The sequence below is a fragment of the Plectropomus leopardus genome, chromosome 7 (assembly GCF_026936395.1).
Source record: "Plectropomus leopardus strain MGB_pleo_1.0 chromosome 7, ASM2693639v1, whole genome shotgun sequence".
NCBI lineage: Eukaryota > Metazoa > Chordata > Actinopteri > Perciformes > Serranidae > Plectropomus > Plectropomus leopardus.
This window is the reverse complement of record NC_142182.1, coordinates 6,014,359-6,041,974: the sequence shown is the minus strand read 5'-3', so window position 1 is coordinate 6,041,974 and position 27,616 is coordinate 6,014,359. Positions and strand designations below refer to the sequence as shown.

Sequence of the window (27,616 nt, the reverse complement as noted above, 5' to 3'; positions counted from 1 at the left end):
ACGGCATGTGATCCAGAAAGTAGCAGGCAGTAAAAAAAATTCTACAATCATTCAGGAAAGATAACGCCTCCTTCTCAGTAATGGGAGTGATAAAGTTATACATATATCCCCTTTGGGCAGTTCATTGAAACCCGAGATATGCATTGAATTTAATTAGAATGGCAGCTTTTATTTCCCATAATGTTAATCCTGCCCGAACAGGGATCAAAAGTGGATTCTTCCCTTTACAACTTAAATTCTTGGAATATCAGCCTTTTACATAGGAAGATAATGCATACTCATTTCATACTGTATGATTATTATAATTGATATTCCTCCTTAATTGGCTTTATTTTACATAAAACTGCAGCTTTCATACAAATGTAATAATGTTTTGAGTTCCTAATCGTCATTTGTAGTAAGTAAAGACATGTGACGCTTTTCCTGGGTGGGCTGAAAGAGGTATCTGGATGTTCCCAAAGTCATGTGACTGCTAGCATATACAGAGTGGGCAAAGAAACATAAGCGTTATAGGTGATTACCGTAAAACTTCAATTAATAGCCCAGACTATTATTTGCTGTAATCACTGAACTCCGCAGGCTTATATTTGGGACAGGTGTCTGTATGGGATGGGCTTTTTAATTCCTTTCACATAAAACCGTTGCTCAGCAAGGATGGAAACATAACATCAGCTAACTAACATTATCTCCAGCAAGTAGCCACCAACACGGTTTTATACATCCAAAGAACTTCTATAAAAATGAACTGCATGGTAACCTCTAAGCCTCTAATTGAGACAGGCCTTTGTTTTTCGGCCCACAGCTTCATACAGCTGCTCTGAATCAGCTCTCAATCTATTCAATATAATTCAAACAACTTTATTAATCCCACTAGGGGCGATTAGTTAAGAGAGGCATGTTAAACTACAAAACAAGAACACACACAAAAACACGCATAGCAGCATTCACAACATAGAACCAGGCAAGTGCCCCAGGAGCCAGGTAACCGGGATAACTGGGATTTGGTACATTTCTGATGGTACTGACTACATCCTGCATATACAATCTATTGTCAGAACAATCCCAACTTTTAGTTGAGTTTTTTGGTCTCCCAACAACCAACATTTTGATACAAAATCTGTAAGTAACAATTCTGCCTTTTTATTTATTTATTTATTTATTTATTTATTTTTATTTTGAGAAATCAGAATGAAACACTCCACTGTTCAAGACCCACCGATATCCTGTCATTTGCAGGACTTGTATGATATGATCATTTATCACCAGATTAATGAGGTGACAGAACAGGGCGCTGTTTTTCTGGAGGTTTTCAAGGTTTTTTTGTCCTTTTTTAAAGGACAAATGAAGAAGTAAAAGGCCGCCTGCGTTACGTTTTAATTGCATGTATTTATGTAGGACTGTAAGTGCTGTATGGACACAAACACAAAGACATGCAGTACAACACAAACCACTTTCACTTCGTAATTCCCCTCTTTCTACTGAGGAACTGCTTGCATTGTGTTTTTGTGTGCCTCTCCTTGTCTTGTGTCCGCGAGAACACAGACAAAACGACAACTGCTCTGAGTGAACACTGTCTGGATAAAGTCCCGTCCTCCTGCCTCTTAACACTTACTTTTCAGCACTGGGGGTGTGTACATGTGTACTGTGTGTGCGTCCGGGGGTGTCACAAAGGAAGTGGGACGTGGGTGGGTGAGCGGGTCCCTTGCATTTTCTGTTCCTGCTCTAAGCTCCGCCCTGCAGCACCTCTGGCTCCTTCCACTCCTCCTGTCACTGTCGCCATCGACTGTCCTCTCTAACCAATCAGCAGTCAGATCTTCTGCAGATGCTCCACCCACAGACAGGTATGAAACCTCCCGATAAGTTGATACACTTATCCATGAGTTGAAAGCAGTGCCTCTTTCTCTCTGTGAACCTAGGAACTGTATTGTGTATGTGTGCGTGTGTGTCTTTGCACAGCTTTGTTTTCATTTAATCAAATGTTTTATTGCATGATATTTATCTGCTTATGTCTTTGTCTGTGTGATCACTTCAATATTTCTCTAAATTTTTGTTCCATTGTAACACGTCTTTGACTCTGTTGTGTGTCAGGCTGCATTGTAGAGTTACGGTGTTTTAAACTATCGGTTTGAATTTATGCAAAACGGCCAACTTGTATTGCATTAGTAATAAGCATTAAGATAAAATCATGAACATAAAACGATGCAGTTTAAAATTGGACTAGCAGAGCCACTGGTGTCTGACGGGTCGTGATCTGAGCCCGGCTACATGATGAAGATCAAATTTTAGAAAAGTTTGGAAGGCAAAGAGCGGTGCACATCTTGTTTGTTTACTGAAAAATTCAGGAGTTTTTTTGCGGCGATGAGACAAGAGTGCGCCTCACAAGAAAACTGTGTCAAAGTGGCAAGATTTTGGATTTGAAGCTATAAAAAAAAAGGTTTTGTTACTATGCGCAAACAGCATGGTGCACCGTTTTGAGCTGACACCATGTTTCTACTTATTCCTGTCACTCACTTTGGACAGATGTGAGCTGTAATGGACAAGAAAAGGCTGATTGAGGATCAAAGATATCTCTTTATTTGAAAAGTTTCTGCTAACTGACCATCGCTAATAACGAACCACTTCCTGTTGGCTGAATTGCATATCATTAAACAGTAAATATCACAATATAAAATCTGTATTTTTTCTTAAATAGCAAGTACTTATTGATCTTTTAAATGGATACATCTTGAGTCTGATCCTGTGTGCACAGCTGATAGGTATGGCATATTTAATGGATTAAGTGTTGATAGAGAGTTCAGATTTTACGCGGTGCTACGCAATAGTCGATGGGGACACTGACTCACTATGTTCCATTTGGAAACAGCTGCTGAGCAAAGTGCGACACCTAACAGTAAAAGTTGGTATACCGATCCTGCGTTTGACTTAATGTCAAGCTGGTTAAACCATTTTTACACCGGCTGAACTCTACTGCATTGGTCATATCTACAGTAATATGCCACTTTTCCAGTTCTTTCTTTCTCTCTCTCTCTCTCTCTCTCTCTGGTTGGTTGATGGGCCATCAGTCAACCTTTCCTCCCTCCCCTGTCCTTAACAAGGCAATAAGGGATCACAACCAGAGAGAAACTGCTTTCAACTCATTTTTAAAAAGAATCAGAATCTTTGTTTTCATCATTAGGCACTTTTTTTTTTTTTTTGCTGTATGGATAGGTGTCTTGAATAAAACGGTCAATTTGCTTTTCACCTTCTAGAGATTTATTAGCAAACAGAGCAGTAAATCTGAGAAAATTAGTCAAAGGAGACTGATTTATTAAGCATTTTTGCACTCTAGTACTGTTATCTGCTCAATCTAGAGAGTCAAAAATCCCTTGATCTACTCACATTAAGTGCCTAACGATGAAAAAATATAAAAAATTTGATCTACAGTGTATTAATCATAGCTTTTTGAAGTTCCCATGCTTTGTTTTTCTGCATTTCATATACTGATTTAACATTGTATAAATATATGCCTTAAATCTTGTTTATGAGCTAGCATTTGATCTTTTTATACCCTGTGGAGTTTCCATTGTAAACACTATTTTTGGTGTAGTTTACATCACACGTTTCTCACCCAAATGCAGCCTAAGAAACGTGCTTACATTTCTACATCAGGAAATATTTGCGAAGCTATTTCAAGTGTACATTGTTCACATCCGCCTGTTTTGTCTTCTCCTCCTTCGTTTGTTCGCTGTAACCTTCATAATTCGTTACCTCCCCGAATTGTTGCTGCTTTGTGCAGATTACATAAACCTCTGCTCACGGTGAGCAGGTTATGTCCTCAAGCACATGCTGCAAAATACCAAATAACTCGAAACAGAGACCACCTTTTCAAAGCATTGCTCTGCAGTGCCCCCAGTGGTCAGAAACTCCACAGGGTCCCTTTAAGATATCACTTATTCAAGGTTGTGTACTACAGTTGAAGCAGGCAGTGGCTCACTGCTTAAAAGCTAGAAATGCATGGCTTTGTTTAACTCTACTGCGACATCCAGCTTACTAACCATTTCTTTCACTGATGTGTTGACACACACACACACACACACACACACAAACACACACAAACACACTCGACATGCAGCAGGAAATGCTGTGTTCATAGACAAGAGGAACTCCTTTGTACTTCTGTTTCTCATTTTTTATTTACTTAATTCCTCTTTGTGTTTCAATGGTGTGTGTGTGTGTGTGCGCGCGCGCGGTTGCGTGCGTGCACCTGTGCAGTATGCTTGTTCTTGATTTGGCTGCTTATGCGCTTGAGTGTGCATGTGTTTCCTGAACACAATTGCACATGTTCTGTTTGATTGATTTTGTGTGTGTGTGTGTGTGTGTGTGTGTGTGTATTAATGTATTATAATTATGCAGAAGAGTGTATCTTAAAGCCCATTCAACCCCTGCTAATTTCTCCTCTACAGAATCGCATGCACGAGTCTCTCAAGCTGTTTGATTCCATCTGTAACAACAAGTGGTTTAAGGACACGTCCATAATCCTCTTTCTGAACAAGAAGGACCTCTTTGAAAGAAAGATCGTCAAGTCACCACTGTCCATCTGCTTCCCTGAGTACACAGGTACATTTGCATACACATGACAGATATATTGCTTTACTAGTTTAAACTACATGCAGTATAATTGTGTAGACACTAGGAGGCACTGTGGCTGCTGAGGTAGAACAACTGCACCAAGTATTAACATGAAGCCCAGCTCCTAAAATCTGTAAACATAGATACACATAGGATAGTCCAGCATGCTTTATATTTGGGTCACTAGTTTTTTTACAACATATAAATATATTTCTTTTCATGAATATGTCTGAGTTGATCTCAGTGATCAGTGGACAGAATTAACATGTCATTCTGAAGTCGTCAAATACTGCTGTTTTTGCAATGCTTTCGGCGTCAGATCCTGACAGCAAAAGCCACATTTCGCGTGAAACGCCAAAGGACGTCATCAGCTGAAAATGCGTCCCGACAGAACTGTTCACGTTGTTTTTATATGCTGCCACACTGTAAAAACAAAACATTTGTTTTAACTTAAAAAATTGGGTCTGTGCTGCCTTAAATTTTTAAGTTTAATTAATTTGATAAAAGAAGTTGAGTCATTAAATAATTACCTCAGCTTGTTCTTTTCAAATTTAGTCCATTTGTATTTTTAAGGCAGCCCTGACACTAGCGAGTTTAATTTTACAGTGCAGACACGGCAGAATGATATGCCGACGGTTGGTGTCAGTTGCAAATGTGGCCTGACGGAACCTGTTGCGTCTGCATGATACTAATCTGGATGGCGTCAGGTTGAAACGCTGCCAGATTTGCATCATATGAAGATCACGAGAGTCCCTATAAGACGGACAAGAAGAGCAGTGTATGGGTGTAACAAACCCTGGACTTTCATGTTAGAGTCCAGTGTGTGTGTCCATGTGCTTTTGTTGATGTCCAGACATTAGTTGCCATGTGCTTGTGTTGTCTAAACATAACCACATGCATCAACCCACCATGTGCATTTGTTGACGTTACTGTATAGCGCTACCCCGAAACGTCAATGACAGATGCAAAAAGAGACGTGAAGTATAATATGTAAACATAGAAATCCATTGCAAAGTGGTAACATTTGACGACTTGGGATGAAAATGTGTTGGGAATTACTCACTAAAAAATGAAACATGCTCTCTCTCAAACCCAATGTTCTCTTTTTTGCCAAAAAAAAAAAAAATCCTCCATTTTCTTTATTAGATTGTGCGGTGCAATTTGTGCTACAGTTATGTTCCAACCATCAAAACTTGAAGTAGTGTTTGTCAAATTTTTCCAAATGACAACTGAGCTGCAGGCTGCTCTTTGGGAGAAGCTAGATGTTTTAGATGTGCTCGATATTGCTGCTCATGGCTTCCCTTCTAAATTACAATCATAATGGTAACAACTAAAGTACTTGTGCCTCCTGTAGTTTTATTTTTATGAGTTAGAGCTGGGCAAAAAATCTTCATTGTTTTTACAATATTGGAGATCATTTTTAGCAGCTCTCTAGCGTCCTCTTGAGTCATGTTTATGGGTGTGTCGGTACAGCTGGAGATATCGCTTTCAGCAGACATCAACACGTCTCCTTTCATAGAGCAAAACAATGGACAGTCACTCAAAACTTTGTCAAAAAACAAGCCGTAGCGGACTGCCAGGCTGTAGAGTTTACACTATGAAAGATTTGTGGTCAAATGTATCCCAGAACACCTCGGCAAGTGGTTTGAGTGATCGGATCTCAGTGTGTTTTGGTGGTTGATGTGACTCCGTGGCAGTGATAGCCGTGGCCAGAGGCATTATGTTTTCGGGTTGTTCGTCCATCACATACTCAATATGTGATTCGATTTCTCAAAGGCATACAACTGTGAGGCGCTTATTTTAGTTTACATTTGTATTTAACACTGTCCACCTGTTATAATGCACGTTAATACACGGTATAAACGGGGCCAGCACGAACTTAGTAAAATCTGAATGCTGGTTTTGTCATTACTTCACCTCTTAAAACTCCTCATAATGCTTCACCAGCAAACACAAACTTGCACATTCTTGCACATTATTGTGTGCAATCTTTATTCATTCCTTTCTTCTCCTAGATGGAACCATTAGATTCACTATGAGATAGCTAGAGCTATCATCAAATCAATTTATATATAAGTCTCCAGCCCTGTGTTGAGTGGAACATAAACCAACTGGCTAAATCATTCAATGTGCGCATATTAACTATCGATTTGCATCGTGGGTCAATCCTGGCCTTTATTTTAGCAGCAACAGTTCTCTGCATTTCTAAATAAGAAGCTTTTTGGTGAAATCCTTGGGGAAAGATAAATGAGATGAGTATGGCAGAGTATTCATAGCGTGTGAAAGAGTTCAGTTGTTTGTAAAAACTGCAATTGCTCTGATGAAAGTTATTTTGCGTACAAAAGGTTGTGAGAGGGAGGATGAATGGAGATGAGCGTAAATAGACAGAATGGGAAATAAAAGAGTGAAAGCGACAGAAAAGAGCCAACAAGCTCAGACCGTGCAACAAAGCAAAGATGAGAGTCAGAGAAGTAAATGAGTGAAACAGTGAATGAAATCAGGCGTGTTACCATGAGTCCAGAGGAGAAGAGCTCGAGTGCGCTGGATACAAGAGAAAATGAGTGATAAGACAACACAGGCAAACAATAGAACGTGAGAAAGCCAGAGAGAGCGAGAGTGTGAGAAAATGAGCAAAAAAAATAGACAAAGCGAGACTGTGGGAAAGCAAGATGGAGAGGGACCAAAACAGCTAGACTGTGAGAAAGAAAGAATTAGGATTCCAAACCTGTTTCCTCTCCTCTCTTCATCCTTTTACATGGCCAGACTTGGTGCCTGTTCTGATGAAACAGAGAGACAAACCACAATGCTGCTAATGGACTAGAGCCAAGTAGATGCTGGTGACATTTTGAGCAAAAATTACTCCAATCGCTGAGATCGGACTCATTCCAGCAACATTAAAACACATTTTGATTAAATCCGCTGCATGTCAAATGCTTGCATTACAAGCAGAACTAACTCTCACAGTTAATAATGCACTTGAACTAAAAGGACATACAGTAGATTTACTGTAGACAGCTGTGAAATGAATCAGTATACAGCATGAATAATGGCTCACTCCTTTGGCTCTAGGGCAGTGATACTCAAGTTACGGCCCACAGGCCAACTGGGAATTGTTTTTGTACTTTTAGTATACATAAGGTGCCAGAGTCTATAAAACAGCATCAAAATAGAGCTTATTTATCCTGTTACCCGAGGTCCTAGCTAAGCCCCTAATGTGCCAAAATCCTAGAAACATCCTAAAATCCATGAAATGTCCTAAAATCCTAGCAGTGTCCTAAAGTCCTAGAAATGTCCTAAAAGCTGAGAATTGTTCTAAAATCCCAGAAATATCCAAAATCCTGGACACCTCCTAATATCCTTGTAATGTCCTAAAATCCTAGAAACCTCCTAAAGTGTCTGAAAATTGTAGACACATCCTAAAATCCTAGAAATATCGAAAAATCCTAGAAACAACCAAACATCTGAGAAATGTCTTAAAATCCTGGAAACATCCTTAAGTCCAGAAATGTCCTAAAATCATAGAAATATCCTGAAATCATAGAAACGTCCTGAAATCATAGAAACGTCCTGAAATCGTAGAAACGTCCTGAAATCGTAGAAACATGTACGGGGCTGCTGTGACTGGCCCCTGGCTTCCTGTTATTTTGCAAAAGTTTTCTCCAAGCAAAGCAAGTTGAGCATCCCTGCTCTCGGACCTCATATCTGCCACTGGCAGACTTTGCCAACAATACCAAGATCCAACATTTTCCGTCACATTTCATTTGTCAGTTCAAAATCACCCATTTTGTGTGGAAAAAGTTGTCCATGTATCATATTTATTAAAGCTTGGCAAGCAGTAAGCACAGCCCTCCGAACACCTCAGCAGAAAGTGTGCTGAGCTGGAAAGTCAAAGGTTATGTTTTCATAAAGTATCAGAAAATAGTGCTGATGCGAGAAATGTGGGACTGATATAAAAGTCCAGATGAAAACAGCTTCTCAGCCTTCACCTGACTCCCACTGTACATCATCTCTCTCTCTGTGTGCCTCTCTCCTCAGGTCCAGACACTTATCTGGAGGGAATCGACTACATCAAGGGTCAGTACGAGAGCAAGAACAAGTCACCCAGCAAAGAGGTGTACTCCCATGTGACCTGCGCCACAGACACCAACAACATCCAGTTTGTCTTTGATGCCGTCACTGATGTCATCATAGCGAATAACTTGCGAGGGTGTGGTCTGTACTGATGATTGTGTTGATGGATGGATGGATGTTTGACTTGTGTTAACCTTTGCGGTACCAGTTGCGTCAACGTGGCCCGTGTCAGTTAGGACCATACCGCGTCACCGTGAGGCTGGCCACTGGTCCATCCTGATTCTTAACTAATGAACTGATTGGCTGAGTGGTTGATTTGTTGGTTGAGACTTTTTTTAATGTATTTTTTTTTTCTGCTTCTTCCTAAAGAAGAACCAAATCCCAGATACTTTGTGGCTTTAGTCGAAACTCTGAAACTTTTTTGTACTTAAAGTTGTGCCGAAGAACTAGATAGATTGCCGCGTAACTGCAGGGCACCAGCACTCCACAAAAATAGTATGATAGGAATCACTCCTTTACCCCAAAGTATTTCTAATCGTTTTAATTGAAATATGAGTTTTCACTCTTTTTTGCCTTCGACTTGTGCCTTAGACACATGTATGTTGTTTGAGTACATGTTCAGTTCACTCTCAGTTTACATAAGACGGATGTTCTCAAGATTTTATAATGTGCATGAGATATTAAACTGTTTATAGGATTATGACCAACTGCTTAATCATCCGCAGAAAAAATGCAGTTATAAATATATATATATTTGCAGCAAAATTGCTTTTGTGCACTACTCTCTTGTTATTTTATATGTTGCATAATTTGTTTTATTTCGTTTTCTTACGGCAGTCCTTTTCTGTTATACGTGGAGCACCGCAGAGTGTCTGAGTGCTTTGTTGCACCAAGCTGTGCTCTGTTAACTATTGAGCTCCAAAACAGTCAGCACTTAATGAGAAGAACATAATGACTAAGTCATCACATGCATAAATACACCAGAAAAGATAAAGCAATCGTTGTGAAACTCTGCGATAAAATCTAACTAATTACTATAAGGTATATGTTCCATTTACAGTAGTATTTTTTTAATAATTGTGTAGCAGTTGTTGAGCCTGCAAAGACGCTTGGCCCATGGCGGGAGAGAGGTCGCTGAAATACAAATATATCTTTAGAAAAGTGAAATTTCAAGATAAAAATTATGAAATAGAATTATTTTTTTAACCCCTACAGAAAGACATGACTGGCCACAACATACCACCTTGAGAACGTCACTTAGACCCAAGTCTTCCACTATATCGACTGGTCTGCAGTCAGAGTCCACCTGTTTAGCAGCACCGTCGTTAACTTCTTTGATTTAGTTTCATCCAAACAGTCTTTTGCCGTCGTTGACGATGCAGCTGCCCGCTGACATCAGTCTGATTAGCTGCACCTGCGACTTCAAGACTGCTTAGGGACCCCAGTATGCAGAAATTTCAAATACAGCAGGACAAAATAAGACATTTATGCTGCATGCCAAAAAAAAAACTAATGGTTTTTGCCCAAAACTTTGTGGGAATATATAAAGTGGGCGTGTCTGTAATGGGGAGACTCATGGGTACCCACAGAACCCATTTTCATTCAGATATTTAGAGGTCAGAGGTCAGCTTTGGTGCGTAATTAAGCCCCCTTCACTAGAAGCTAGTATGACATGGTTGGTACCACTGGATTCCTCAGGTCTTCATATGATATCATCATCATCACTCTAGCTTTAAAACTCGAACCTGTACAGCCCCTCAAAGACAGGAATGTCAGCCAGGATGGCCGCCATTAAGCGGTTATGTGATTGACGCGTGAACACTTACAGCCCTGATTAACTTATATTAGTGATTGGTTCTGTTTCGCCATAATTCAGATTTCTTTTTCCTCTCCTGCGGTCATATCTTACTTAAACAATGCTACACTGCGTCCAGATCAACAGTGTTACCGCTCTCTTTCATCCGTATCCACGAGCTTTCAGGAAACGTTCATAAATACCATAGAAATGTGCGCAGAGTACAGACAGAAGTCTTGTTATGTAATGTTGAGCATAAATGAGCTCTTAGTGTTTTGGCCTTGGATGCATTTCATTTTGTAGTAAATTTGTTTTTGGTCCCTTTAGAATACTGTGATTGAAATTGTACTTTTGATCAAAGTTGCTAAATGTAAGCAGTACAATTTCTTTTTTACTTTTTACTTAAATGTATGGTTTAAATTTGAATTTATAGCGAGGAGGTTGCTGGTTTTTTTTAACAGCCATTGCACTTCATCCCTGTCGATGTCACCTCTGGTTATATTTTGGGATTGATATTCCTGGCTCTCATATTGCAGCTATAAAATCACTTTAAATGAAGAACTACAAGACTTAGTGCTCTGACTCAAGCAGACTGTTCCCAGATACTTCTTCAGAGAGAGCATTGATTTTATAGGGCCCTGGGGCCACATCCAGTGCAGGGCTGCACACTGTAATATCCCTTCTGTCCCCTTCTCTGCCTTAATAAGCCAGAGGTGAGCTCTGAACAATTGTGTGCTGGTGAGTACATACAGTCCTCCGAGACTTCAATGTCAACCTTGTGACCATTGTTTTAGCCCCGATGTTTCACTTTCTGCCGAGCGAGTTTCATTTCTGCTGGATGCTCGTCGTCCCAGAGCTGCTGTGTCGATTGTGTGGTGTAATGTTGTGCACAGCTTAGCTAAAATGAAAAGTGTTGTATGCACTTTGTGGGAACTGTTAAGATTTGAGCCTTGACATTAAAGTCAAAGGCTGGATTTATACCACAAGCTTCAAGTGACCCAGTTCTAAATTCTTCCTGTCATGTGGCACAGATCACACACGTGGCATAAACGTGCAAGCAGGGAAAAGGACATGAAATCAGAAATTCTCAGTTTGGTTTCAGGCCTCAATCAAATGTGGAAAAAAATCTGACATGATTCAAGTGTCTGTAAATGAGTGTGTAGTCTAAGCAGCCAGGTCAGATATCTCCTGGCATTGCGAGTCGTATGTAATTAAAAGGTGCATTTTAATGAAAACAGAAAAAAGAACAATGGAGGACGAGTGCTCAAGCCGGTGGTCAAAAGCAGAGGTTACCTGTTTTTTTATGTCTTTGGGGCAAAGAAACTTTTAGGGCAAAAAATAAAGGGCTTGTATAAGAACAAACATGTTTAAAAGGACATTTCAATTTTCGTCTATGCGCGTATGTAGTTTTAAGCGTAAGCAAAGTTTAAGCAGGTGTAAATGCTGATATCAGATTTAATCACTTTAACCCTTTAAGACCTTAGCAAATTGCTTTGATTTCTTTCAAAAACATGGGGGGAAAAGGCGATGACCAACTTGACGAGAAATGTCCCACAAATTCCAAGATGTTAGTAAAAGGTGATGAAGAAAATGGCCTAAAAATTAGTTTTAAAAAGAGGGGAGGATTGCCGGATTATCAAAAATTTGTGGGGACAAATCTTTGGAAAAATACAAACAGAATCATTGTTGTTATTTATTTAAAATTATATTACAGAAAAAAAACATATTTTTAATTTTCTGCACTGATATCAGGTCATTTTCTTTCTTTTTTTTTAAACTTTTTTGCTTATTTTGAAGTCATTTTTTTGTCTTTTTAATTGTTTCATTCTATTTTTGGGGCCATGAGTTGTCTCATTTTGAAAGACATCAAGCCAATTTGCTCAGGTTTCAAAGGGTTGAAGAGGAGATGTAAGCAGGCAGTCAAAAAATAAAAAATAAAAAATCAAATATAGGCAACAAACGAGGATTGGGCATCAAGAGTTTTAGTGTAAATCCAGCAAAAGAGATGCATATAATGCCAGCAAAACCTCCTCCCTCTGTCTTTGTGAGCAACAGTTTACGGCAGCATATAAAGGCAGAGCTTTGTTTGTCTGTGGGACTGAGCTGAGTGTGTGTGCAGCTTTACTGCTTATGAGTGCTCTCTGGCAGCAGAGGGAGAGAGCTGCTTTATTTATTTATGAGCAGGGCATTTGCTTTATTCCGCTCTTCCCTCCAAACTCCAACGGCGAAGGCAACGTCTCCACCCTCCGCTTAGAGCTTCTCTAACAGGTAGCTGACGTCACCAGCTCTTCCTATCACGCATCTGTGCCAACTTTTCCTAATTAGAGAGCTGCCCGAGGCTGTTGATTAGGATGCTCTGTGTGTGTGTGTGTGTGTGTGTGTGTGTGTGTGTGTGTGTGCGTGCGTGCGTGCGTGCATGTTACCTATTGTATATCGCTACCTACATGTGTGTCTGTTCATAGTACAGGAAAGGTCAGTGTGTGTGTGTGTGTGTGTGTGTGTGTGTGTGTGTGTGTGTGTGTGTGTGTGTGTGTGTGTGTGTGTGTGTGTGTGTGTGTGTGTTGTGTGAGAGACAACATCAGCCCATGGGGGGGTAGTGGTGGAGTCAGTATCTGTGGATTAATTACCCAGAAGGCACCTGTCTACCCTTTCCACACACAGGCCTTCTACACACACACACACACACACACACACACACACACACACTGAAGAAACAAACACACCCGAGGGACTTGAAAATGTCACCTCACTTGCCTGCGCCAAATAATGCCTCCATATCCAACCAAAGAGCCTTAAAACGCTTTTGGTTCTGCTGATAAACCTGAAGGCTTTTTTAATAATCTTCTGATTACTTTAATTACATAATGTGGAATTATTGAAAACAAATGACTGAAATCTACATAAAAACATCGAAAATGTTTGTCCTGAATAGGGATGACGATGGTTAACCATCATTCAGTTCACCGTTGAGAATATTTTTTGATGCAGGACTATAGGTTAACCCTGTAACGCCTGAATCGACGTCAGTTTTTCTGTGCTGCGTTCAGACGCCTTTCACAACCATTTAAACAGAGAAAATTGGTTTGATTTTTTTAATAAACACGTGAGAAAAGATGAGCAACTTGGCAAAAAAAAATGTACAGCAAATTGCAAAATAAATAAAAGTAAATAATTTGAAATATTAACTGGGGTCATTGGATATTATTGAAAAAATAGGGAAACATATCCAGGAAATATATTTATGATACATTTTTTTGGCACTTTACAATAAGTAAAAGCTAAAACTTCTACTTATTTCTTGCCAATTTTTTGGGCCATTTCTTGTTAAGTTTCTCACTACTTTCACCACCAGTACCAACATGCTCAAGTTTCAGTGGGTTCATTATGCTACTCTTCAGTTTACTGCAGTGCTCGCCACCTGGGTCCGGTGGGAGCTTGCAGCGTCACTCATTCGGTCATTACAGCTGGTAAGCCGCCCCGACCCAACAGCTTTTAAAACATGCTGCTTATCCCCAGCTCTTTCCGGCCCAATTTTGAATTACAAATTCCCTTTAACATTGTATATTTGTTATCACTGTTCGCTCTGTTGGCAGCGTCAGCGGGGTTGGTGGTGCTGACAAAGTAAACAATGTTAAAGTGGTTTTTGTGGCTCAAAATGAAGCCGCTTACAAATTGTGGCATTTTTTCTCTTCACTTCCAACAATTATCAGTGGTTACATTGTACAACCCAGTTTTATTTGTAATTTGCATAAAGTCAACCAAATATTCACAGAGACATTCTGAGCATCTGTGCTTAAAGCCTACATTTTGGATGTTATTTTATGTAGAGTATACAGAAAAGACAAAATAGGCTATTCTTGTCATTTTAAACTTTGCACTATATTAGAATTGTGACCTTAAACGGTGATATTACAAGATTTTTTTTCCATCCGCCCGAGTGCCCTGCCACTGTAAACGGGTGTTTAATTCAGCATTTGAAGTATGAATAATTTTGTTAAACATCATCCTCACTTAATTCAGGGCAGGACATGGAGACACCCCTCGACTAAATAGTTTTTTTTTAATACCTTCACGTTCCTATTTTTATGCATGAAAGCCTAAAGAGGAGCCAGCAGTAGACATGAGCTGCAGAACAATAGGCTGGTGAAATTTTTATCCACAGTGGGTTAGCAAGCTCCAGTTCACATTCAGCTTTAAAGGACGTGCCTGCATTTGTGTTTGCCCTCAAGGTGGCAGCGGCACCGTTACTGTTCAAGCTTTGTCTTCCAACATCTTTCAGGCCTGTGTTATCCTCAGGCAGCACAGAAACTAACCATGTTTCTGCTGCGCAGGCTTCACAGCTGTATCAGATGCATTTAAAAGTGAATTTAAAGGATCGTAGCTGTGTTTTTGCATATTTAAATCAATTTCTAACAACCACATACAGTATAATGTAGATAATAATGTAGTCAAAGTTGAACTTCGCCCTGTGAACATTTGCATTCGGTAATTATCTTCAATAAAAACGAGTATACTAGTGTACCGCAGGGAGGGAAGTAAAGGCAGAAACAGCCACTGTGAGATGTCAGATGAAGAGCTGCAGACAACAGGCTCTTACTGCACCTCTGCAAACAGCTCACCTCCAACAGGTACACTTTTTTACCTGTGTGATAGATAAACATACACACATTTTAAAAAAAAATCACATCATCATTTAAAACAAGCCTTCATCAGTCTCAGATACATCCCCAAGTGGGTAGCCCTGTTCATGTTATGGAAATGCAATTGTGTCCTTTCAAAATAAACTTCTGTATTCACAAGACACATAGGTTTCGTCACCAAAAGTATTTGGTTAGGTTTAAAGACAAATATCACGATCTGGGTTAAAATAAGTGTTTTTCACGTAATTTAACTGTTAATGAGCATGAAACGTAAAACTACGTAACCACCAGGTCCTCTGGGCGAAAGTTCTGTGTTTGTTTTACCCACTCAGCACCGTGCCCTCCGGTCCAATGTGACATTTTTCGCTCTTCATACCACATCATTACTGCAGATGGGCTTACATTGGAGTAAGTTCAATGCCAGGAGCGTCTCAAATATATCAGCACAACCATTTCTTTGAATATGGTATAAAAGTGTGGAATCAGATTGAAGAAAAGAGGAGAGGCACTTGATTTACGCGTGCTTCACCTTCGGTAGATTGAACTCTCATGTCATCGATGAGGGACAAACACATAAGTTCAAGTTTGTTGTCATAAGCATTGAAAAAAATACATCGTGCATTCAGTGCAATGAAATGCATTATGTCTTGGCTCTCTCTCAGCCCTTATAAATAATACAATAAATAAAAGTACATAACATGAGAATTAAAAAAATGGCAGCAAATAATAAATCAGAAATAATCCACAGCATCTATATCTCATGAAATGAGAAAACTGTAGTCGTACAAGAGCAAAAAAAAAAGTGTCCCGCTTCATAGAGGATCTTTTGATTTCCTCTCATTGTGTTTGTTACTGAAACCTACCTAAACCCCCCCGGTCTCTCTCTCTGTCTCCACGGCTCAAATAGCTCTAAAGCTTTTAGTGGTTTATAAAGTGAAGTTAGAATTTATGCTTCCTAAGCGAGGAACTACGAGCAGATCAGTGTGTGTGTGTGTGTGTGTGTGTGTGTGTGTGTGTGTGTGTGTGTGTGTGTGTGTCTGCACTTTTCACAACCTGTCCCATTTCCTGATGAATCACCAATAAACCCCAAACAACTAGTGAGAAATGACATCAGCAGGCGACGCAGAGAGGATAGTGGCTAACATAGTTTATGTCCCAGCGATAAATAAGGCTCCTAGAAGCTGCAGTGAAGGAGAGACTTGTGGGTAATGTAGTGTGAGGCCATGCTTGAGAGTTTTTTTCGTTGTTTGTTTTTTAGGTGGCTGGCTCTGATGTAAATAATACAGTTAGTGGTATCTCCGAAATCCCACAATAGCACCTAAAAGATTCTAAAGTTTAGCGCCAAACGATGTTATGATCGTCCTGTGGTGTCTTTTTGCTGATGTATTCATGCTTTTTTTAGACGTAGAATTTTGCCTGTAAATGCTTTTTGGGCTGTTGTCATTAAGGGCTGATACAGATACCGATTATTAGTAGTTAATGTCACTGAAAAACGATATTTAGAACCGATCTGCATTTACATTAAAAATGTAAATATTTCAGACAATATTCAGATTTTGGAATATGACAAACTCCAACATAAAACTTTGTTTAAATATCTTTAGTAAACGTTTAATCAAAACTGAAATTTTCAACATCACATACAGCAACTTCCCAGCAACTTTTTTTTATAAAGTTTTATATGTAAATAAAATTAAAAAATAAATGAATGAAATAGCTCCCTGAGGTTTTACAAAGTAATCGTTCCTCCCATGCTGACCTTCCCTTTACATGTGCTGCAGGCTGCCTTCAGTGCTGATGCTTGAGTGTAATACACACACTTTTTCATTGAGTAATTTTGTCGACAATCAACTAAAACGCTGATTCAGATAATTGGTAAAATGCCAAACATCGGCCCTGATTATCGTCCAGGCTGATAACCTGTCGACCCCTAGTTACCGTGCGTCCACGTGATACAATGATAACTTGAGCCTGTGCAGGGAGGTCCTGCTCTGCTGCTGGACTGGGAGCGGATTTAAGAAGTCTCGGCTCACATGACCGTATGAACTCGTGCAGAATTAAGAAAGCAGACCGAGCTGCTAAAAGTCAGTGTATTCATCACGCCCATGCAGCTTTTTAAGCCTTAAACCGTCCAATGTCCGCGCCATTTAACCCTTCTTCTCAATATCAACCAACACCTGTCTATAGTGTACAAATCACCTACAGCAAAATCTACAAAGCTGTTAATTTCGTATGTGCGTGTGTGTGTGTGTGAGAGAGAGAGAGAGTGTGTGTGGTGTATTTTAGTAAGCACTGTAAGTAAAATATATCTGCTGTATCTCCCTCACTGCTGTGATAATTTATTGAAAAATGTATTTATACATAAGAGAAACATCAATAAAGCACCACGTGAGTAACATGATTTGTGTGATTTTTTTTTCTGACCAAATTATTTTGTGTCTGTCCTGTTTGTATTTGCATCTCCAGAATATTTAAATAGAAATACTGACAATGTCTGTTAAATTTTTTTTATTTTTTCCACTTCCTGCCTCTCACTTTGTGTTTTCCGTAAACTGTAATTATTTATTGTAAATGTTTGTTGTTGTTCACTCAGTCGGTGTCTTTGTCTGACTGCAGAATGTTGCACTCAGTGTATTTAAAGATTTATGAGCAATAATTGTACAGAAAATGTTTTATCTCCCCTGACGTCTGTATCTGCACTTTTCTCCTGTCTCATTGCTCTTCGGAAATGTGAACAAAAAGGCAACTTGACAAGAATTGTCTTGCAAATTGCAAGATTTTGTAGATTTTGACATTTTTACTTCAAATCTATGGAAAATTTCCAGAACATTATGGTTCCTATTATGATAATTACAAATTTAGGATTACGTTCTAATGCTAATTTTACGTCAAGTTTTAACTCAAGACTTTACGATGTTATTTTTATTTGTCTCCCATTTAGATTGATGGTAACTTTAACTTTTCTTTCTCTCCTCTTCTCTTTTTGCCATCTCTCTCCCCTTTCTCCTCTCCTCCTCTTCTTTCTCATCCGTTTAATCCATTTTAATCTCATCCTTCTTTATTTATTCCACTTTTTTTCCATCTTTCCCCTTCATATCTTTCTGCATCTCTTCTCTCCTCCTCTGCAGAATCGCATGCACGAGTCTCTGATGCTCTTCGACTCGATCTGCAACAACAAGTTCTTTATCGACACCTCCATCATCCTCTTCCTCAACAAGAAGGATCTGTTTGCAGAGAAGATCAAGAAGTCTGCACTCAGCATCTGCTTCCCCGAATACACAGGTAAAAAAAAAAAGAAGAGAGAATTGTCAGTTTTCCTGAGAGCATTTTTGAGAAACAGCAGCTCTCAAAACACATAAGCAGAACTTGACAGGTGCACAAAATTGATTTCTTCGAGAACACAAAAAGCTGCAAACCAGTGAAGCTCAATCCAATTACATCGGACAGAAAAAGCCTGATATACCCGAAATTGACTGATCAATTTGCTTGGGTGTAAAATGAGAGAAACACAACAAAAGCACAGCTGTACCGTTTTAGCTTTGCTCAAATTACTGAGGAAAGAGGTTTACAGGGCTGTTCATTTGTGTACTGGAGCAAAACAGGACCACCATCACATAGAAGCCTTGAAAACGAATCTGAATCTTAAGAATGAATCTTTATTTAAAGGTCACCTGTGCAGCATGTTGGGACATATACGGGCAGAAATGGAACGTAAACTGATAAAAATGTTTTCTTTAGTGTAAAAATCACCTGAAAATAAGAATCGTGTTTTTGTGACCTTAAAATGAGCCATTAATCTCTACATAGAGAGCAGCTCCTCGTCTACGGAGATTTCCATGTTTCTACGGTAGCCCAGAAAGGACAAACCAAACACTGGCTCTAGATAGGGCCATTTGCATTCCCGCATGGGCCATTGTTAACATTTAGATGCCCCTCTGCAATGAGAACGTCTGAAAAGCACTGATTATTTTTCCCTTTTTTTTCCTCTCTTTTTTTTAAAATATGAAACTGCTCTATTCAGTTTTTAATCACTCGGTCCATTTGTTTTGTAGAGGAAGATTCACCTGCAGATATTTCTAGCTACTGATCTGAATTTTTTGGACTTTTCTTGGTTTTCAGGACATTTCTCAGATTTTAGGAGATTTATCGAATTTTATTACGTTTCTCTGATTTAAAGAACATTTCCTGGATTTCAGGACATTTCTCAGATTTTAGGACATTTCTCGAATATTAGGACATTTCTCAGATTTTAGGAAGTTTCCAAGATTTTAAGACATTTTTAAGATTTTAGGACATTTCAAGAATTTTGGGACATTTCTGTGGGAAGGAAACATCTTCCAACGGCACATTTTTTGATGAACAAGCTCTATATTATGATGCTGTTTTATGCACTGTGGCACCTTATTTATACTAAAAGTGCAAAAGCAATTACCGTGTGAATCATTTTGATTTATCATGAATTAGAAAATGATTGGGGGAACACCTCTCACCCTATCAGAGGCTACATTTGGCCCGCGGGCCATACATTGAGTGTCACTGCTATGCAGTAAGTGGCAGGGGTGAATTTTATAAAATCGGACGTTGTGCGGTACAGATCAGTGCAGTAAATGCCACTCATCTGACCGCTCTGCGTTGAGAATTGTCATCTTTGATTTTCTCTTGTCTCTCCAGGACCCAATACCTATGAGGACGCAGCAGCCTACATCCAAGCACAGTTCGAGAGCAAGAACCGCTCTCCAAATAAGGAAATCTACTGTCACATGACCTGCGCCACGGATACAGGAAACATCCAGGTGGTGTTCGACGCCGTGACCGACATCATCATCGCCAACAACCTCCGAGGGTGTGGCTTGTACTGAGCACGCCCGCACACCCCTGTAACGTCCTCCTCCCTTTGTCCCCTTCTTCTCTCTCATCCCTCCTCTCCTCCTCCTCCTCCTCCTCCTCCTCCTCCTCCTCGCTCCTGTTCCTTTGACACTGCTGTGGAAATGATGATGGTGATGATGACGCTGATGATTTTGCTGATTATTTAAAGAAAAAAGAAAGAAAAATGCAACTAGGTACATATTAATAATGAGGATAATTTAAAAAAAAACAATAGGCATACGTATATATAAATATATATATATATAATGTTTTTAGTTCTTGTCTCTTCTCTTCTCGCTCTGACTTCTCCTCCTGATGTTCTTTGGCCCGCTGCCAAGCAAAACAAATTTGTTTTAGTCGAAAACACAAAACCCTGCAGCCTTGAAAACTTCTTGAACAAAGTCAATGAAAGCCTCCGTCCCCGTCCTCCTGTCCTTTTCTTTCTCAGACATGTCTCCTTATTAACAAAAACAAAACCTGTACTTTATTGTTGATTTTTTTTATTATTATTACTATGAATATGACTTCCGTTTTATTTTTGTTGATCGTGTGTATATTTATTACGAGTATCAGTCTGTACACTGATTTTTATTCACACTTTGTCTCACCTTGACACCTTTTATGTGTCTTTTTTTTCCTTTTTTTTTTGCTATAGTAGTGATTATGTAATAACAATTTTTTTGCGGAAATATGTGAAGATGTCGATAGCACTAAAAAAAAAAAAAAAACAGCAGACGGGTCAGCGGAAACCTTAAAAAACTCAAGACCTGCTGAAACTGACAACACTGATTTTAACATTTTGTTTACATTAGCCAAGACATTTTTAAGATGTTTGTTGTCAATTTCTTGTTGTTTTTTTTGGTGGGGGGGTATTATTTTACTCCCCTGCAATCTGGTTTTCAGTGACAGGAAGTGAAGCTTCCTGTCTCCCAAACATGGCCTTAGCCGTTTGCCAACTATCGGTCGTGGCCGAGTCTGAGAGCCAATAGGAAATGTGCTAAATGTCCTATCAGTGCCATGTAACGGAGGTACTGTTCTGTAGATAGCTACGCTTTTAGAAGCAAGTACACGACGTTATAACTTCCTCACTGTTATAACTTCTAGACCTACTAACATGCTCCATGTACGGAAACTCACTCCTGGTTTGATAATGGTTGATTAATTTATTAATTTATTTATTGATTGAACGCCTCTCCTACACATGACCTCTCTGTGTCTCTCTGTCTCCATTTACACGCCACCACCACGCCTTCTCTCACCTCCATCTTTCTTTTTGCCTTCGTTTTTTGCATGGCGCCCTGCCGTCCTGATTTCGGGCTCAAAGGGGCCCCTCCTCTCTTTCCGACCCCTTCTCTCCCCTCCCTCCTCCTCTCCTCTCCCTCCTTAAGCCCCGACACAGATAGCATGAGAAGCCTTTGTATAAAGAGACCAGTTAATTCATAAAACTAAAAAAAAATAAAATAAATAAATAAAGCTTCACATAGATACCGTTGAGATAATAAGTTTAAAAATCATTTTAAAAAAAATGCAAAAAATGTGTAAAAAAAGACTGAAAAAAATATAACAAAAAAGAGCTAAGAATAAGGATAGCAGTAACAGAAGGAGAGCAATCATTGGTTCTTAAAACGGGATGGGGCGGGGCCAAATTTATAAAAATGTGATCGTTTGAAATGGCTGGAAGGTCAAGTTGGAGGCTTGGAAGAAGAAGTGTAGATTTTGGGACATGTAGTACTCAAAAAAAAGGACAAAAACACCTACAATAATTAATAAAACCAATGAGCGTGGGGATGACTACGACATCAACAACGATCTTTAAGATCCGGTTATATCCTCGATCTTTCTTGTGCTTTGTAGCGACAAAACATTTTTTTTCTCTATATCTCCCTTTTTTTAAAATACAGATGTTTTGCAAAAAGGTTCGACAGCGAGCTGATTCGGAACCACGACGATCTCAGACCGACCCCGTGTTGTTGTAATGCTCTGAACTGTGCCCCCCGACCCTCCCCTCCTCCTTTACCGTTTTGCCTGTTTCCCTGCATTAGAACCGTGTCTTCACTTTAGCCTGACTCAGAACGATTAAATATAATATTATAACAATATCTATTTTTTATTATTTCAGAAAAAGAAAAACACTTTTTTTGGGGAGAGCACGTTTCTCGCTGCGTCCGCTAGTTAGGGACGCCGCATGTTCACACATCGACGCTGTATAAAGTCATGCTCCTTTTCTTCTTCTTCTTCTTCTTCTTCTTCCTCCTCTTCTCTGTCTCTTTTCAGTTCGACACACACCTTCCAGGTCTACAATGAAAAGCACAGTTCTCACATCACACAGACATACACACACACTTGCCCGCACCCACACAAACACACACACAATGAGTAGATTTGGGAATTTGTTATCTGTTCATACCTAATCTATGTTAGCCCTCATCGATCTATCTATCCATCTATCTATATAGACCTCTTTCTTGCCTTCTTGATTTTTTAGTTTTGAAAAGAAAACAACTGTGTATAATGACATGATATACCTGTTTCTTTGGCATTCTGTTCCTGTTACCTTCACTATTTTTATTTTTTATTTTGACCTCCTCTTTGTTCTGTTCTTTACCCAGTGAATGCTTTTTTTCTGTGCAGCTTTCTCTCTCTCTCTCGGTCTCTCTCTCTCCCTCTCCTCCTCTTTAGTGAATGGTTGTTATTTCATGTGGGATGTCCGTGCTGGAAAAACCAATCGAATGTAGTGTTTACATTAAAAAGCCACTGTTTTCATGACTACAAAAACCTTCCTCTGGCCTGCGACTCTTTCCGTATCACTGTGTGTGTGTTTGTGCTTCTCAGCTTTGACGAAACGGCTGCCAGGTGTCATCGGTCACACTGAATTTGTGAAGCGATTTTGGAGCAGATACAGTATATGGAAATTAGAAAGGGACCGTTCACGTTTTTCTTCGTACCTTTAGTACTACGGTTTTCTGTAGGCAGACATGAGTTCTCGTCCAGACCAGGGACACTAAACTTGCTTTGTTTAGGGGCCACTTTTGCAAAATGACAGGGGGCCAGGGGCCAGTCGCAGCAGCCTCATACATGTGTCTAGGATTTAGCACGCTTCTTAGATTTAAGGAAATTTCTAAGATTTTAGGATGTTTTTTAGATTTCAGGATGTTTCAATGACTTTAGGACATTTGTAGGCCTTTTCTAGCATTTTAAGATGTTTTTATGATTTTGGGGTGTTTCTTTTAAGGACATCAGATTTTAAAAAATGCAGGATGTTTCTAGGCTTTTAGGCCATTTCAAGGATTTTCAGACATTTCTCAGATTTTAGGACATTTCTAGGATTGTAGCACATTTCTTGACATTTTTCTAGGATTTTGGAACATTTAGAATTTTAGGAAATTTCTTGGATTTTAGAACTCTTCGAGGACTAATTTCTAATATTTCAGGATATTTCTGTCCTATATTTCTGTCTTTTTTCCTTGCCCCACTTGCACACAACAAAATTCCATGACTTTTCCAAAACTTTCATTGATTTTACTAATACTTTCATTTTATAATGAGTTTTCAGGCCTGTAAGATATGATTGTGGAATTCCATGACTTTTCCAGGTTTTTAATGATCGTGCGAACCCTTTTTGTGGTCATTTAAAACTGTCTTTTCAGCACTAAGATTGTCATTAATCTCAAAGAGTTCACAAACACATTTCAAGTATTTCTATCACAAAATTCTGCAGTGGCAACTTCACTCTCCCTCATCTGGTTTAAAACAATTAGAACATAATCTGTTATTTATGATACCTTAATCTATGTAATGGATAACTGAAAACACATCAGTAAGGCTCTTGAACTATTATAGCCTACATAGTGATTTTAAAATATTTTTCATGGATTCAGAGAGAAAAAAAGAAAGGATCCACAAATTCATGTGGACTTGTTGATGGTTTGATGAAAGGGTTGTCTCATTTGAATTCAGTCTTCATTCTGGTGACAGCAGCAGCTTGTTTCATGTGTCTCAGTTATGTTATGAAATATTCATGACTATTTGGCAGCGCTCCAAATTACACAATATGTTCAATGCAGCATGTTTCTATATCACTGTGTCACCAAGTCAGGCCTCCTTTAAATCTCAAGTCGCCTCGAGCCTCAGCATGCATACAGCTCTGGTTTGTTAGTAATAACTGTTACTTTAATGGTTATTTTTGGGGACAAACATAACAGGATTTGTGATTCAGGGACTTCTAGTCATAAATTTTTACAAACCATCTGCAACCTTTACTATCAAAAGAGCCACATTTGTTGCCATAGCCCTATCAGGTTACACAGCCTATTAAATCAAAATAAGCCTATCAACAATACTAATAATTTGAAATATACCATGTTTTACCACAAGGTGGCAGCAGTGGTCTACTGGTGATCATTTGTAACCATTGCTTGGCATTTCCATAAAATTATGTTTTGCAGCTTTTATGAAAATATAGAACTTAAACAAAGAAACTTTACATTTTTTGTTGTTTTATGTAGAGTTCACAGGTCGGCACAGCGGCGCTGTCAGCTCAGTTTCACTCACATTGCTGGACTCATCACAGGCCAGTGAATATGCTGGAGGTGAGCTGATGTCCTCGATCAGCTGACCAGTGATATTTGTTGCCATTTTTATGCTCTTGGCGGTTTTTGCAAATAGGGGGATGTCTTTATTTTCTGAACTATCTCATTTTTTCTTTTTTATTTTTTCAAGTCTGAGAATAGATGCTTTGCGTGCTTTATGATCTCCTGAACAGCAACATCTTTGCTCTGCTCTGCTTCTCCCTGTCAGATACTTCTCAGCAAATTTGGTGTGCTTGTTCTGAAAATGTCTTTAAATATTACTCGTCTTGTTTTTTTTTTTTCTTTGTTTTTTGTTTTTTGCTAGTTTCTCGCTGAAGATCAAACATATTGGAAAGTCAGCAGAGTGTACGGCGATAGCAAAAGAATCTGTCCAGGCACAGTTCAACTTGCAATTTTCCTCTGAGAGATTATCCGGCACCAAAAAATACATTTGAAAAACTCAACTCCTTTAATGTCTTTCAGGAAATCGTGACCCGGTTACTGCTTTCTGCCAACTGTACAGTCTGTGGATTATCTTGAGTAACAACATCATAATTTCTAGAAAGACGCATTACTATATGCGCTATGATGTTTTTGAGTGCCACAAGCCAAGTGCCATTTAATTCCATTATATTTGAGAGAAGGCCGACATCTCTATGTCTGATGTCTCCAACTCTCTTTTACTCACAACTAAACAAACTAAACTGATAAATAGCATTACAGGTAAGAGGGAAAATATGTATTTTTGATTTGCGGGTTAACTTTCCCTTTAAAACCTGAAAATTAAACATGAGCTCTCCAAAATGCAAAGATGCCAGTGTCACAAGTTCCAGATTTAATTCAAACACCTGGTAAAGTGCTTTATCAGACGGTTTGCTGGCACCAAAAACATAATAACACCTTCATGAATAATTTGCAAGCAAAAATGTAAAACACTTTCAACAACTGGAAACAAAATCCACACGGTGCAACGGATGAAATGAAACCCAGCTTCGGGATTATTATTTGTGCGTACTGTGAGATCAAATGAGTCTGTGCCGATGATCTCCTCTAATTGCATTTTAATAAGCTCTCGCTGTTTACAGCTGGGTGTCCTATTGCCAGCAGCAGGCAGCCCGACACTGCTGCAGTCACAGGAGGAAGAATTTAATTATCTCAGGGGACAAAACTTACATTTGTAAAAAAATATCAGGCTGATGCAAGTAACATTTCAGCAATCACACCTTCAGAAAACTTGCCCAGAGATAACGTAACTTATTGTTTTATCTCAGTTTTTGCATTTATCCTGAACGTGCACTAATCTTCAGATTACTTATATTGTTTGATTAATAACATATTAAAAGTCACACATTGCCTCCTGGAGTAAAGCGAGCCTCAATGAGCTCGTCATGGTGACTGCATGTTAAAATTGACTCCAATTCCCATCAGCAGTGATAACAATTTACTCAGCAGCAATATTTGTTACTGATTGAAGAGGCGGCAGCAGCATTAGACACAGCTCTACAAGCAATCATCCAGGCTCACAGAAAACCAGGCAGATTTTCACCCATGCTGGAGGTGTGTGTCGGGGAGCAGTGTCGGTCTGTTGGCCTTCGTCTGGTCCAGACTGAAACTTATCCAGAGCTGTTGGACCGACAGCCATGCAATTTGGTTACGACACTCAAAGTCCTTATTTAATGTATCCTAATACATTAGTGATCCTCTGACCCTTCTTCTAGTGTCACCAAATTTTGGGTTTTATTTGAACCCACAAAAACACAAGGAACACCATTAAAAACACTGACCCATACTAACAGTTGTGTTGAGTTTGAATGTACGTTGTAAGATGCTCCAAGTAGATGCAGCAGAAAAACTAAAAGCATTTTTTTCAAGTTTTTCATAAACCCGTTTAGATCCACCTTCCATTCAAATAGACATCACTTTTCTATGATGTCTAGATCTATTTAAAAAACTGTCACTCAACTCGTTTTCGTCACGATAAAAATGAAAAACTATGTATGGAATGAGTTTTTTTAAAGTGTCTATTAAGACCATTTATTGCCATTTTTACTTTTAGGTGATTTCTGCGTAAAGATTCCTAATCCATTGGAGTGGATTTTTTAAATTTTATTTATTTATTATTAATTATTTATAAATTGCCAGTTCAGCCACATGTAAGTACAACTGCATTATGCCAAAGTCACTCACAAAGTAGCTTTTAAGAGATGTAATGGATGTTGTAAGTGCTCATGTGTTTGACTTCTATAAAGGGAGCTTTGAGTAAATTCATAATGAGACGGATGAACTCTATGAAGACCAAGGCCTTAAAAATAAGGACTTTTCCTTTAAGGGGATAAACAACAAGGCTGGAAAAAGTTTTTACAGCACAAATATCTGCACACCCACACTCATGATTCACACATGATAACAGAGAGACACAAACAGTTTGCTTCCTGTCCTCCCCTCAGTTTATCTCCACTGGGAGGAAGTCATGAAGTAAGTTCAGAAACAAACAAACACTCTCTTTCTATCAAACTTTGGTCTCACATACAATCAAATACGAGAGACTTCAGCTCAGCAACACTGAAACAAAGCATGCATGACACCAACAGGAGTAAACTTTACGTCAGTAATATTCAACTTATGGCCAAATTTGGGTGCCAAGTGCCCAGTGTTTTTTTCACTTTCACGTATGTTCCCAGAGTTCATAAAACAGCATCAAAATATATAAATAAATTGTTTATAAAAGAAAGTGCCAGTGGAGGACCCCCTGTAAACCCAGAAGGAGGTCCTTGCTAAGCCCCTAAAGTCTTAAAATACTAGAAATGTCTTAAAATACTAGAGATGCCCTAAAATCCTATACACCTCCTAAAATCCAGGAAATGTCGTAAACAATGTCCCCCAAATAAAAAAGTGTCCTGTAAATCAATCCAGGATATGTCCTATAATCCTAGAAATATCCCCAAATAAGAAATGTCCTGAAATCCCAGAAACCTCATAAAATCCTAGAAGTGCCCCAAAATCAGAAATGTACAAAAATCTTAGAGATGTCCTAAAATCCTACAAGAATCCCCAAATCCTAGAAACAT

The 27,616-nt window shown here is 39.0% G+C and overlaps 1 protein-coding gene across 3 annotated transcripts in view; it reads left to right on the top strand.

Moving 5' to 3' along the window:
• LOC121949902 (guanine nucleotide-binding protein G(o) subunit alpha) overlaps positions 1-22,759 on the top strand; it is a 144,991-nt gene extending 122,232 nt beyond the window's left edge. For 2 of the 3 annotated variants that reach the window (XM_088079730.1, XM_042495737.2), the window contains 2 exons: positions 18,243-18,396; positions 19,786-22,759. In XM_088079730.1, coding sequence (XP_087935856.1) covers positions 18,243-18,396; positions 19,786-19,973 — 342 coding nt within the window. In that variant the 3' untranslated portion in view covers positions 19,974-22,759. Of the gene's footprint in view, positions 1-4,442; positions 4,597-8,643; positions 17,516-18,242; positions 18,397-19,785 lie in introns of those variants that run through there. The other variant, XM_042495736.2, reaches the window with a different exon arrangement.
• Positions 22,760-27,616: the final 4,857 nt, after the last annotated feature.